Genomic DNA, 15,475 nt, shown 5'->3' with positions numbered 1-15,475 from the left:
ATTTTCAGAGTATCTAATACTGTGTTACAAAGAGTTTTGGTATTATTTACTTTCAGAAAAGATTTCTGAGCCACGTTTCTTCATTTCTTCCTTTATATTTGAAAGATCAATTAATCTGAGTATTTAGTCATTTTACAAAATTACCAAATTGAATTTCTGTCAGGATGAACTCCTTTTCGCACCATCTTCCAAGACTATCTGGGTTGAATTTGGATACAGACTCAGGGTTATTAGACTGTGACTCCATATTCTGTAAATTATCTATCACTGTCACTGTATCACTGTCATCCCGTTGCTCATCGATTGGCTCGAGCGGGCACCAGTAATATTCCACTACTGAAATGAAAAGACAGAATCAAAGCTCTGTGGTTGAGTTCATCCTTTTGGGCTTTTCTAAATTTCCTGAGCTACAGGAGCAGCTCTTTGGAGTTTTCTTGATTATTTATTTGGCAACTCTGATAGGTAATGCCATCATTATAGTCCTCATCTACATAGACCAGAGACTACATATTCCCATGTACCTCTTCCTCCAGAACTTGTCCGTAGTGGATATGAGTATCAGTGCAGTCATTATACCTGAAATGCTGGTGGTCTTCTCCACAGAGAAAACTTCAATTTCATTTGTGAGCTGTTTTGCCCAGATGTATTTCATTCTCTTTTTTGGTGGAACCGAGTGCTGTCTTCTGGGAGCAATGGCTTATGACCGATTTGCTGCAATCTGCCATCCGCTGAGCTATCCAATGATTATGAACAAAAGTGTTTTCACGAAATTAGTAACATTCTCATGGGCTTTAGGTTTCACATTGGGTACTGTGCAGACATCGTGGGTGGCCAGTTTTCCCTTTTGTGGTCCCAACGAAATTAATCATATTTCTTGTGAAACTCCAGCAGTGCTAGAGCTTGCCTGTTCAGACACCTATTTGTTTGAAATCTATGCATTTACTGGCACTGTTTTGATTATCTTAGTCCCTTTCTTGTTGATCCTTTTATCTTACACTCGGATTCTACTGGCCATCCTGAAGATGCCATCAACCACCGGGAGGCAAAAGGCCTTTTCCACCTGTGCCTCCCATCTGACTTCTGTGACCCTCTTCTATGGCACAGCCAATATGACTTACTTACAGCCTAAAAATGGTTACTCTCCAGAAACCAAAAAACTAATCTCACTGTCTTATTCTCTTCTTACACCTCTGCTAAATCCATTAATCTACAGCTTGCGAAACAATGAGATGAAAAGAGCTTTTATGAAATTATGGCGGAGAAGAGTTGATTTACAGACATTTTGACTTATGTTGAGAGTCATGTGATATTTGGCCTCCATCTAATCAAACTTTATTTAAGTTAAAAAAACATTTAAACTGTGATTTCCTTGGTATGCTTATGGATAACTTCTGAATTAAACAAATTTGATATTAGGGATATATTTTAAAAATAAATTTTTATTGAGGTACTAATGTATAAAATATTATATGTTCTTGCTACATAGCACTATAATTTGGTGTCTGCATGAAGTGGAAAATGATCAATACCTACAGTCTAGTTTTTACTCACTATAATACAATTGACCTAGGAACAACTTTATATATATCTTGTTTTAATTATTTTGTACAAATATTAGCTAATCTTTTATATTGGGCATAAAAGAAATTCTAAACAAATTTTTTTACTATTGGCCACATAGGTACATTTTTGGTATTTTTGAAACATTGAAAGTATCCTTAATAAATAACCTTGTTCTGTAAATTCATAAATAATGGTATTAAATTTTTGGTCAGGTTCTTACTTGAAGGGTTTTGTTTATTTTTTTTTGCTTTTGAGCTACACCCAGTGGTGCTTGGATATACTCCTGGTTCTACACTCAGGAATTATTCCTGGCAGGTCTCTGGGGACCATATGGGATACTGGGGCTCAAACTCATATGCAAGGCATTTGCCTTACCCGGTACTACTGCCGAGGCCCCACAGCTTGAGTTTTAGAGGTCAAAGAAATTGTAACCTTGAAAACATACTTTAGTACTTACTTTAAAAATATCGGTAATAACTTGGAAGACATCCTCTGCCTAAACTAATTGGACTGAACTTTTAGAAAGCAACAGATGAAAAAAAAAGTGTAGTCTTTTACGATGACATTTTTCTTGGTTCTTATTTTATTATTCTTAGAAATAGAATGGGTACCTCTCATTGATTAAAAGGAACACTAGATTCATTTCTCATTTTACTATAGGGAGGCATTAAAGATGCCAAAATCATTTCTCCTTATACAACATTAAATCAAGTTGATGGAAAAGTATCCCCTCATATTTATATTTACCCCTGCCCAGATGTGTTTAGAGGAGCAATCTGATATTTTCTAGCAAAAGAAATTTCACTGCTGAAACCGTGAGAATATGTCAAATCTAAATGTTGTTTAATATAATTTTAGTTGGAAATAAAAGAGGTAGAAGCAAATATTTTGAATGAATTCCATCTCTTGCTAGCCTGAATTTTTTTCATAGTTCTTTAAAGCATAGATTAACTATGTGTTTTCTAAAACAAAAAGGGAAGCCAGATTCAGTCCCCTTTCAATTATTCCTCAGTTTACATGTTTGACCGTAGACTGTGTAAAATGGAGCTTTTCTTTTGGGGGCAGTGTAGCGGGGAACCATACCTGACAACTCTTGGGGTTTACTCTTGACTGTGTGCTCAGGTATCTGTCCTGGCTGGGCTTTGGTTAAACCTGGGTTGACTGTGTGCATGACAAGCACTCTAGTTTCTGCATTATCTCTCCCGCCCCTCAATTTTTCTACCTTATGCGCTGATTTGGTTTATTTTAATTTTCCTCAGTTTTGTCTTGTTTTGGGGCCACACCTGAGGTGCACAGGGTTACCCTTGGCTCTCACTCAGAAATCACTCCTGGCAGGCTTTGAGGATTTATGCAACGCTGAGGATGAAAGTTGGGTTGGGCTGTGTGCAAGGCAAGTGCCCTACCCACTGTACTATCATTCCATCCCTCCTCAGTTTTAATGACATTTATCTGGCAAATATAATTGCATATTAGTTAATGTATTCAAAATGATGACTTGATAAACATATATGGTGAAATGATCACCGCAGTCAAGTTTAATAAATACCTTTTCGGTTAGGTAATTCCTTTTCGGTTAAGAACTCATGAGATCTATTCTCTAGGCAAACTTAAAGAAATGGTTTTTAATATAGTCACAACTATACTAAAAATAATTTTTAATATAGTCACTACACTGTATATTAGATCCCTAGACTTATTTATTTCATTACTAAAAGTTTGTGCCCTTTGGCCAGTAGCTGTCCATTTCTATAATTTCCAGACCCATGGCTATTACTTAATGATGACTCTACCTGCTTCTATGATATTGATTTAAAAAATCGACCATATTTTTAAAATTTTATTTTATATTTTATTTATTTTATATTTTTAAATTTTAGATTTACATAGGATACCATACAGTGTTTATATTACATATATGTGAGACATATGTTGGTTATGCATCATTGATTACATATACACAGGTATAATTAAGATAATGTTGTACCACAAGGTTTTTTATATGGGTACAATTTTACACCTCTTCAAAATATAATGCCCACCATCAAAGTCCTAAAACCCATCCATCAGTTTATTGAAACCACTTTCCCTTGCAATCTACCTTTCTTCTTCTTTGGTAACCTCAGTTCTGTGGTAAGAGTGTAAGGCTTTGTTTTTATTTAGCTTTCTCTGTTTGCTAGCTATGTTTCTTTATATCTACTTAATATTTGAGATCATCCAGTACTTGTATTTCTCCTCATTTTACTAGCATGAGCTTCTCTAGTTCCATTCATGTTGTAACAGTGAGATTGCATATTTCATTATAGCTGTATAGTATTTAGTTGTTCATATCTCATCTGTTGTCACTCAGCTATTATTAAGTACTAGGTTTCTTTGCATATCTTGATTTTTTAAAATAGCACTGAAAGAATATAGGTACTTTATACTTTGTAAAATCAATGTTTTAGGAAAAATATCTATAAAGGAGGTTTCTCTGTCATCCAGTAGATCTATTTCAATACTTTGAGAATTCTGATATTTTCTACAAGACCAGATAAACCAACAGTGAATAGAGGTTCATTTTTTCTTCACCCCCACCAACACTTGTTGTTATTGATATTTTAAATACAGACCTTTCTTTCTAGTGTGATATATTATCTGATTGTTATTTGATTTATGTTACCCTATATGTCTGTTGATTATTTATTTATTCTATTTGGAGAAGTGTTCACTTCTTTGCCCCATTTTTAATGAGATTACTGGTTTTCATGTTATTACATTTGCTGTGTCTTTCTGACTTATTTCACTGAAGATGAATGTCTTCTAAGTTAAGATATGTTGTTACAGATCACAAGATTTAAGCTAAATAATATCCCATTGTATATATCTATACCTATATATAGGTATGTATACATGTGCACATGTATTTCACTGTTCCCTTACCCTTTTGTCTCTTTATGGGCAAGTAATTTGTTTCCAAGTTTTCCTATTATGAATAATACTGAATATGGTGTTAAACATTAACCTAATTTATTCATAAAACTTGTTAAACTTGTTTAAAATGCTTTAACAGAATAAAATATTAATGAAAAATGATGTCTTTTTTAGGTATAACAAATTTTATTTGGAAGCTCTGAGGAAGGATGTGCATGTAAGTGCGTGTGTGTGTGTGTGTGTGTGTTTGTGTGTGCGTGTGCGTGAGAGAGAGAGAGTATGTGTGACATGCTCAAGATAGAATGTGTGCTTTCCAGAGTGGAGAGGGAGTACATGTTCCAGCATTAGATGGGAAAGTATAATAGTACACATCTTAAGAGGGGAGATGCAGACAACATATGTGCTTAGGCAAGGCACCACATATGCTTGGCAGCAACACATGGGCTCAGGCAGCACATGGGCTTGGGCAGCACATGAGCTCTGAGTCTTGAAGAATTTATAGTTTATTGGATGATCATTTGAGTTTGGAAGATGAAAAAATCATATTTATATCTTTATTATGTCATTATTCGTAATAGCTGAAAGTCTAAATTAGCAAGATGCATGGAATTATAAGGTATCTGATTACATCTTTGTAATGTCATAAATAAAAATTAATATTGGCTTAAAATCTTGAATATAAATCCTGAAACTATAAAATATATAGAAAGAAACATACTAATCTTTTTGACATCTTTGGGACCTCAACTCTAATGGCAAGAGAAACAAGAGCCAAAACAACCAAATATAACTAAATGGAACAAACAAACATCTGCACAGGTTTAAAAAACTGTCACAAAAACAATAGAAAGGAAGAAGATATTTGGAAATTGTATACACAAAAGGAGGTTAATATAAAATGTATTCATAACTCATACAACTTAATAACAACACAACAAATGAATCTTTTCTTTTTTTTTTTTTGCTTTTTGGGTCACACCCGGCGATTCACAGGGGTTACTCCTGGCTCATGCACTCAGGAATTACTCCTGACGGTGCTCAGGGGACCAAATGGGATGCTGGGGATCGAACCCGGGTCAGCATGCAAGGCAAACACCCTACCCGCTGTGCTATTGCTCCAGCCCCAACAAATGAACCATTGGAAAATGAACAGACAATCTGAATAGAAACAGGTCAAAAGAGGACATATGGATGACCGAAAAAAAAAACATGAAAATATGTTCATCATCTCTTATCCTCAGGGAAATGTAAACTAAAAACAATTAGAATGACCTGTGAAGGTGGATAATCCAAATACAAGAAGCAAATGTTGATAAGGGTACGAGAATAAAGAAACTCTTGTACAATATTGCTAGGAATGTACATTTGTGCATTTCTTATGGAAAAGAGTATGGAGATATTTTCAAAAAACAAAAATACAAATTACCTATGATATAATTATGCCATTTCTGGAGATTTATCTCCAAATAAGAAAACCATTTGTTGCTATCATTCTATCTCAATCTTGAAAATTAGTTGAATTAGAGGAGGGAGTCACTGGGAACCTCTAATTTGTAGCCAAGTTAGATATTAAGGGCAACCTGGGAGCTTGCTGCTTGAAGCTGGCAATAAAGTGTTATGGAAACAATCTTGTGGGATATGATACTACTTTTGGGAGTGTGGTGAAGGAGTCAGATCCTGTGAAGGGAAGCCTGGTTCCTGTTCTCAGTTTTGCTTAACTCTGCCATATCCTTGTCTTCTGTCACCCTGTCCCGTGTAACCTGTGCTCTTTCCTGCCTTTGCCCAGCACACAAGACCCCTCCTACCTGGGAATGCACCCTGTATAAATGTAACTTCATCTACTATGGAGGTTGAGAGACAAAGGATAATTTCTTTCTCTTTGTTTGTTGTGGCAGCCCAGTTTTATCTATTTTTTTTTCTTTTTGGGTCACACCCGGCGATGCATAGGGGTTACTCCTGGCTTTGCACTCAGGAATTACCCCTGTCGGTGCTCAAGGGTAAATATGGGATGCTGGGAATCGAACCTGGGTCGGCTTTGTGCAAGGCAAACACCATATCCGCTATGCTATCACTCCAGCCCCAGTTTTATCTAATCTTAACAGGAAATTGAGCGACTTGTTGAAGCAAAACTGGCAGTTTACTTGACATACTCAGGTTGATTCTATGCCAAGTTGGCTGAGTTTTGAGGATTTTGCTAGGAAAGTCCAATTTTTGACTTAATAGAATTGGGGTTGGAGTGATAATAGAGTGATCTGGGCATTTGCCTTGCATGCAACTGACCTGGGTTTGATCCCTGGCACCTCACACAGTCTAGGATCCCTGAGTACAGAGCCAGGAGTAAGCCTTGAGCAAAACCAGGAATGATCCAAACCCTACCTCTCATCCCCAAAAGGAAAAAAAATATAGAACGGATTAAGAAAACCATAAACTAAAAGCAATACTTACAAATTAATGGAAAGATTGAATCAATTGGTCAGATAACATATAACAATATGACTCTCCCTTACAGTCAATATAGCCATCCCTGTAGAAAAGTTAGTTAATAGTCAATAACTGACAATTCTCCAAATTTGCTTATTGTTATCTCCTCATTTGTTAATCCTATCTTCCTCCATCCCAGAGCAGCCAGGGAAAACAAAACAATTCCTAAATTTGTAACATAAACTACCAGTGGGCATTTTATGTTGCAGATTCAGGGATTATCTTTTGTTTTCCGGTAGCAACAACCTACAGTTACAACACACTTTAACCCTTCTTATTTTCCTTAAAGAGTATATAAAGTTTTCTTATTTTCCTGTCTGCCTTTGAGACAAATGTAAGTTAGGTTGGTTGTTTCTATTTCCACACACACATAGAAAATCCTGTTTATTCTCATTCAGGCAACCTTTTTTTATTTCTCAAAATATAGGATTTGTATCATGTGATCACTTCTAACATGTACTTGGAAACATTATAAACTTTGAGTTTATTATTTATAGCATTTTCTATAATTTTTGTACAAGCCAATATAGAAGAACTTTCTGCAACTAACAGATGTCACTGTCATCCCGTTGCTCAATTTTGTTAGAGCGGGCACCAGTAACATCTCTCATTGAGAGACTTATTGTTACTGGTTTTGGCATATCCAGTACGCACGGGTAGCTTGCCAAGGCTCTGCCGTGCGGGCTCCATACTCTGGGTAGCTTGCCGGGCTCTCCGAGAGGGGTGGAGGAATCAACACAGGTCGGCCGAGTGAAAGGAGAACGCCTAACCGCTATGCTATCGCTCCAGCCGCAACTAACAGATAACATAGATTTTTAAATTTTTGCTACAAATATGACAGAACGTATTTGCTCAATAATAGGATAATTTCTCTGTTGTCCTCTGAGAATATCAAGGTTTTGATATATCTTCTTACTGATTTTTGCACCCAGAATATGAGTTTTATCATTTGGAAAACTCAGAGATTTTTTTAGGTATAAAATGGTTTCAAATACATCTGTCATTGTGATTTCTGTTCCAATAATTGTATTTTGGGGGAACTGATAATCTTATGACCTAGCATCAAAAATATCATAGAATGAAAAATGAGAGCTTCCTGTCACCATTACCCCATATTTGGAAGATCCACAACTACATGAGTGGGGTTTACTACTTACTCATCTCCACAGCTAATTACACCTGATTTATTTGTTCAGAGGTAGACAACTGCAACAATCAGATTATTGACAATCCTGAAAGGAACATCCTTAAACTTTTACCACTAAAGTTTCTTTTCTAGATTTTTCTGATTTTTATTCATCATTCATTCAGGGGACTTAATAGATAAGTCTATGATCCAGTCGACTAGATTTGATCCTGTAAAGGGAAGATAACAGGAGTACCAGGCTGCTTTTGCTCTCACTTTACTGAGGCCTTACTTTCTGTGTCTTAAATAACAGTTTAAAATTTTATTTATTTATTTATTTATTTTTTAATTTTTGCTGTTTTGGGCCGCATCCAGCGATGCTCAGGGTTTTCTCCTGGCTCAGTACTCAGGAATTACTCCTGGAGGTGCTCGGAGGACTATATGGGATGCTGGGATTGAACCCTGGTAGTCTGCGTGCAAGGCAAATGCCCTCCCCATTCTTCTATCACTCCCCTAAATAACACTTTTAAATCTTCTGGAAATCAAGAACCTGTAGAATGTCATAATTAATAAACAGAAGGCATGATTTAACCTTTCCTCACTGGATGAAAGTTTTCATCTATCTCTCAACTTTAATTGCTAAGATGTCACCTTCTTTACTAAAAACTCATGCAATAAAGAAAATAACACAGCATAGGCATTGTTTACAATAGGCATAATCTGGAAAAAACCCGAGTGCCCGAGAACAGATGACTGGTTAAAGAAATTTTGGTACATCTATACAATGGAATACTATGCAGCTGTTAGAAAAGATGAAGTCATGAACTTTGCATATAAGTGGATCAACATGGAACATATCATGCTAAGTGAAATGAATCAGAAAGAGAGAAACAGACATAGAATGACTGCACTCATCTGTGGAATATAAAATAACAGAGAAGGAGACTAACACCCAAGAATAGTAGTATATAATACAAGGAGATTGGCTCCATGGCTTGGAAGCTGGCCTCAAATGCTGCGGGGAGAGGCAGCCCAGATAGAGAAGGGAACACCAAGTAAAATGTGGTTGGAGATCCCGCGCGGAAAGGGAGATGCTTGCGGAAAGTAGACTAGAGGCTGAACATGATGGCCACTCAATACCCTTATCGCAAGCCACAACACCCAAAAGGAGAGAGAGAACAAAATGGAATGTCCTGACACAGAGGCGGAGTGGGATGGGGTGGAGGGGATGGGATTGGAGGGTGGGAGGGATACTGGGTTCATTGGTATTTGAGAATGGCCACTGGTGGAGGGATGGGTTCTCGAACATTGTATGAGGGAAACACAAGCACGAAGATGGGTAAATTTGTAACTGTACCCTCACGGTGACTCACTAATTATAAAGAAATAAATAAAAGAGAAAATAACACAGCATAGCTTTGCTTTCCTTACACCTGCACGGTTTCCCAAACACCCCTGAGAGTTTCACCACAAAAAATAAATTTATGTCACAGAGATACTGCTATAGATATCCAGGTTAGACATAGTTATAGATACACAGGTTCTTTGATTCTCAAGAAACAGAATGTACGGGATCAGAATTCTCTTTTGTGGAAGAATGAGAAGGGAACTTGTGCTTGAGTACAAGTGGCACAGTACAGGATATCGCATCATGGCTAACTTCCTGGCTATGTGACCAGGGCATAAGCAGGGTTTTAAGCTCCCCCACTGGATATTCAAGAGCATCCACCTGACATTTCAACTCCCTTTGCTGTTGCTAGAGATGCAAGACTGGACTCTAGGAGTTGCAGTGACTCACTGGTCTGTGTAGGTGTCATTGGAGTCTTCTGTGGCATATGGAACTATGGGTAGTACATGTTAGGTGGTAATTAATGGCTCATAGCCTGAAATGGTGAAATTGCTCAATATCAACACCCCAGGAAGGTTGCACAATAGGCAATTTACTTGACACTGTACAAGCACCAGAGCTGGAATCCACCTCCCCAACCCTCCTTACTGCCCCTACTTTAATGGGGGAGGAAATCTGTAATTAAAAGCTTGATTAGCTTGTTCTGAAAAGCATATAGGCTGAGTGGGGTTTGGTCATGGGATTAGTTCTCTAAGAAACTTAAAGGTTTGGCTTCTTGATGGGTTTGAGCAGTCAGGCTCAGTCCTCATTCTTTTTCAGTATGAGAACATCTATTTTCACTTTGGCTATGTTAAATAAGCAAACATAGGTGGTTTAGGATTCTCTCCATTCTAGCTCTCCCTCCGAATGCTCTCCAGTTCTTTGTTCTGGCAGAGTTCTATATCTAATACATCTTTCACATTTCAATAGTCTTGCATAAAATTTAACTTTATCCAGTGAAAATCTTACTTTAAAGAGCTCTTTGATATTAATTTTGTACACAATGAGAACTGCAAGAGTTGAAACTTACGGCATTCTTTGGCATAATCTTAGCATTTCAGGAGACTCCTGGCAAGTTTCTGGGCAATTTAATGGTTTGCTACAGTAGTTTCACCAGTTGAAAGCCTATTAGGTCATCAATAGGAAGAATCTATTTACAATTGACGTCTTAAGGCTCTCCCCAAACCTACTCTAAAATGGAGACAGCCTGGATAGAGTGAATAGTCTGGAAGCTCTCATATACCTACGCCTTATTCCCCAATCTGGTTCGCAGATGTTCCTCAGCAGTCAATTAAACAGGATGATTTTTTCCAAAATTCCTTGAGAATTCTGAGGTTTCTTCATAGTGTGTTTTACAAACACTTCCTGGATCTGACATTTTCTGCAAATAATTTATTTTAAATCATTTGTTCAGAGACACTACAAGTTAAACACAGTTTTATCTTTGATTATACAAGTCTGTTTCTTTCAATTATATATGTATATATTATTGAAAAACTTTATAGTTTAGTCATCGCTTTATTTTTGTATCCTACTATATTCTTATATGCTACTGAAAGATGCCAGTTAGCATTTTTTTACATTCTCTCTGGACATTTACTTGGTCATATTTGCCACTTTATTGGTATGTTTTATATTTTCTAAATTGTTGCAAGTGATGCTTTTGTTAACCATGACGATAGTACATCATTTTGGTGTTCTTTTTATATTTTTCTAATTTTATTTAATTATATCATCTAATTATATCATCTCCAGGCCACTTTCCAAATGCTCTGGCCGAGTTTCACATGAGTGAACATATTCCTGGACCGTGCGGCCGCTTTACACATCATCATAGAGAGAAATAATATATATGCCTCTCGAAGAGCCCAGCAAGCTACCGAGAGTATCCCGCCCACACGGTAGAACCTGGCAAGCTCCCTCTTGCTTATTCTATATGCCAAAAATAGTAACAATATGGGGCTGGAGTGATAACACAGCGGGTAGGGCGTTTGCCTTGCACGCGGCCGACCCGGGCCCGGGTTCGAATCCCAGCATCCCATATGGTCCCCTGAGCACCGCCAGGGGTGATTCCTGAGTGCATGAGCCAGGAGTGACCCCTGTGCATCGCCGGGTATGACCCAAAAAGCAAAAAAAAAAATAGTAACAATAACAGGTCTCATTCCTCTGGCCCTGAAAGAAGCCTCCAATGGTTGGGAAATACAAGTAAGAAAAGGCTGCTAAAATCTCAAGGCTGGGATGAATGGAGACGTTATTGGCACCAGCTCAAGTAAATCGATGAACAAAGGGATGACAGTGATACGGTGATATCATCTAATTATATTTTAATCATTGCCTCTAAGCAATCCATATGTAAAATCTCCTTAAAATTTTCTAACATGACTGGGGATGTGAGTCAGTAATAAAGCACAAGCTTTTCATGCATGAGACTTGGGTTTGATCTCCAATACTTCAAAACAAATAAATCTACAAAAATCCTGTCACATGTTATCAGTAATATCTGCAAGACACTTTGTGATTCTTCTATGTTCACATATTAAATCAAAATTAATTTTAGTGTTTTATTAAGATTGCATTAATGGTGTGATTTTTAATTAAGAATTAAAGGATATGTTTTCTTATTTGTAAAGGGCCGGTAAAGTGTGTATCTATGTGGCATGCTAGGCTGTGATCTTCTAAAAACATATGAAAAGATACTAGTCTTAAGGGAGAATAAAAAATTTGAAAGAAGGAAAGCCATTTTAGTTTTTATCTAATATTTGTTGAATGAATTCTATTTATCAGACCCCATGCTAGGTGATAGAAAGCAGAGATAAGCATGATTATTTGCTAGGTAGACAAGTATTAAACTGATATATGCTTGATATGCTTATAACTTAAATGAGGATAACTGATATATAAAAAGAGCACAGAAACCTTGGGATTATAGCAGCAAGAGCCTGAGTAGGGTGGCAGGGAAGGAAGAACCCTGGAACAACATGGAAGGCCTCCCTGAGAAAGTGACATTTAAGCTGAGTCTTAAAGGCTGTAGGAATTAAGTTGGTATACTTACAGATGCTGGAGTGACTCAGGTGGATGGATTGGAATTTGTGAAGGTCTGAATGTAATGGAACCTCATGTAATCTTGGGAAAAGGGAGATATTGAGAGAGGTAGTAAGAACCTGTGAAGGCTTGTAGTACAATAATAACTCTGAACTTCACCTGTCAGTGATAGGTGTCTAGTGAATGGGAAAGCCAGGCAGTACCTTGGGATTATTTGTAATCCAAAGTATATTTCTGGTTGCTGAGTAGACAGTTTAATGAAGGTGTTCCAGAGTTAAAATAAGCAAAAGGCAGGTGATAACTGCAGCTCTGGTGAGAATGTCTTGGATAAGGATCCAAGACAGTGGTGTCAGAAGCCTGATTCTGTACTTGATTTAGGATGTTTGTCCTCATTTTAGTGAGGGGAGATCAGATTCATGTGAAGGGAGATCTGATTTCTGTTCCTGCTTTTTGCTTATTACCACTCTTAGGAGAAGTCTGACTTCTGGTTATGCTTTTACCAAGTCTGTGTAGTGTATCACTCTGACAGGTTTTTGTACCACATCATCTTGTCATGACTAAATCTATCTGTTTTCTCTCCAGCTATGAGTGCACCCTGGAGATGATCCTTCTATCAATATGGCCTGAAATTTGAACCTTTAGCTCAGCCTATGAAGATGAACCGCTAAGCTGGCACTGACGCTAAATAAACATTTTTTTCCTTGTTACTCTGGATATGTGTCTTTGTCTCTTTCCCTTGCTGATACTTCCGCAACATTTCAAACAGGGCAGTGAGGATAATTTTACCTGTATTTTTAAAAAGCAAGAGGATAGAACATGTTGATGGAATCTATGGGAGAGGTTTTTAGGGAGATAGAGGTGTTTTAGTTTTAGCCCGTGTTTCTTTCTTCATGAATAAACTCTTTAATTTGCTGTAGACCCATTTGTTTGGAGAGTTCTCAGTGAATTTAGAATTGAGCTTCCATATAATCCAGCAATTCCACTTGTTGGGCATCTATGCCCCAGGAAAGAAAAGCATTCATTCAAACAGTCATATCCACACCATTTTCATTGCAGCACTTAGTACAATAGCTAAGATATAAAATCAACTCAGATGTCCAATGACAGATGAATGGGTTACTAAGATGTGGTATTATTTTATTCTCAGTGGAGTACAATGCAGCAAGGACCAATAAAGCCATGGAATTTGCTGCAACCTGCTTGGAATTGAAAGTTACCATGTTGAGTGAAGTAAACAAGAAGGACAAACATAAGATGATCTTACTTATCTGTGGAATAAAATAGCTGGATGAGGAAATGTAATGTAGTAAGTGGGAGGATGCCTGGATCAGCCTTAGCCCCAGTGTACAGGGAAGAGAAGAACGGAAGAAAGAAATCAAGGGGGGAAAAAAGAAGATGAGAAAGGCAAGTAATGGGGGGCGGAGACAGGAAGTGGGGAACACTATGCTGCTGATATGGGAGAGTGGTATAACTATATACCCAAAGAGCAAACTCAACAAAACTGAAAACATGAGAGTTAAACTACAACCACTAACTTTGAAATATGCCTGTCAAGGTGGCATGTCGGGGGGTTGTTGTTGGTGGTGGTGGGAGAGAACCTGGGAACACTGGTGGAGAGATGTTGACACTGGGGGTGGGATTGGTCTTGTTTTTATTTATTTATTTATTTATTTGTGAATCACCGTGAGGTACAGTTACAGGCTTACAAACTTTCGTGCTTGCATTTCAGTCATACAGTGATCGAGTCCCCATCCCTCCGCCGGTGCCCATTTTCCACCACCAGTGGTCCCAACATTCCTCCCACGCCCCCCCTCCCCTCCAGGGGGTGGGATTGGCTTTAAATATTGTACACCTAAAACCTAACTATCAATAAATAACTGTAAATCATGGTTAACTGAATAAAAATTTTAAAATATAATATTTTAACCAAACTTGACATCTCGTTGAGAGAGAAAGAGCAGGTGAGGGGTCAAGGATGAACTCACATTTCTGGTTGGAGAAGAACAGATGATGGTTCAGTTTTCTGAGAAGAGAAACACTGGGAGGAAATAATTTGGGAGTGAAGTGCACTTACTTTTGCATGAGTCTAGTTTGAAATGCCTTTGTAAAGTCAAAGTCAAATAGATTGGACACATAGATGCAGATTAGAATGGATGCTATAATGGGGGGAAAGAGGTCCAGGGAAGTTGCTAGAGAGAAATGCATGATTCATAATAAGATAGAGAGAATGTAGAACGATTAAACTTCCATGAAGAGAATACAAAAAGGAAAGAGAATTACTGAATCACTGTAAAGTCTTTGCATTGTTGTGTTTTTGAGGGAGAATTATGTATAAATAGATAAAGTAATTTGTGGAGGGCAAAGAGAGATCTGTGCAATTACAAAATTCTCGGTACCAGGAGGCTTATATGGAAAGTTTAGAAGACAAGGTAGAGGAAGTGGATCTGGGAAGAAGCTTTAGATTGGAGGCTTTAGGCAAAAGGCCCAGGAAATTCAAATACTAACTTACAGAAACCCAAAACTGAGAGGCCGCTAAGTGTGGTCACTCGACCTCATACCTCTTCATCCTCAGCAATGGAAAACAAATTATCTAATGCTTCCTTTTCAGCAGGTCTGACTTTAGGGGAGAGACTCTCCAAACAATAATAGTGAGTTTTGTTGAAATATTGTATGCAATCAAAGTGAAAGTAAAGTGAAATTTATTAGTTACACAGGCGGGGGGGGGGCTAAGGGCGGGGGGGCTAGGGGCGTGGGGGGGTTAGGGGTGTGGGGGGGCGGGGTGGAGCTATACTGGGATTCTTGGTGGTGGAATATGAGCACTGGTGAAGGGATGGGTATTCGAGCATTGTATAACTGAGACTTAAACCTGAAAACTTTGTAACTTTCCACATGGTGACTCAATAAAAAATAAAAAAAAATAAAAAAATAAAACTCAATGATAAACAACTTTGAAACTGTATATATTA

The 15,475-nt window shown here is 37.7% G+C and overlaps 1 protein-coding gene across 1 annotated transcript; it reads left to right on the top strand.

The window, feature by feature from the left end:
- The first annotated feature begins 341 nt into the window (after positions 1–341).
- On the top strand, positions 342–1,286 carry LOC101544710 (olfactory receptor 10A6-like). The gene has a single exon (XM_004613628.2). It carries the CDS (start codon positions 342–344, stop codon positions 1,284–1,286), a length of 945 nt encoding a protein of 314 aa, XP_004613685.1.
- Positions 1,287–15,475: the final 14,189 nt, after the last annotated feature.

This window comes from Sorex araneus, chromosome 6, assembly GCF_027595985.1.
Source record: "Sorex araneus isolate mSorAra2 chromosome 6, mSorAra2.pri, whole genome shotgun sequence".
Lineage (NCBI taxonomy): Eukaryota > Metazoa > Chordata > Mammalia > Eulipotyphla > Soricidae > Sorex > Sorex araneus.
This window is presented reverse-complemented; position numbering and strand designations above follow the sequence as displayed.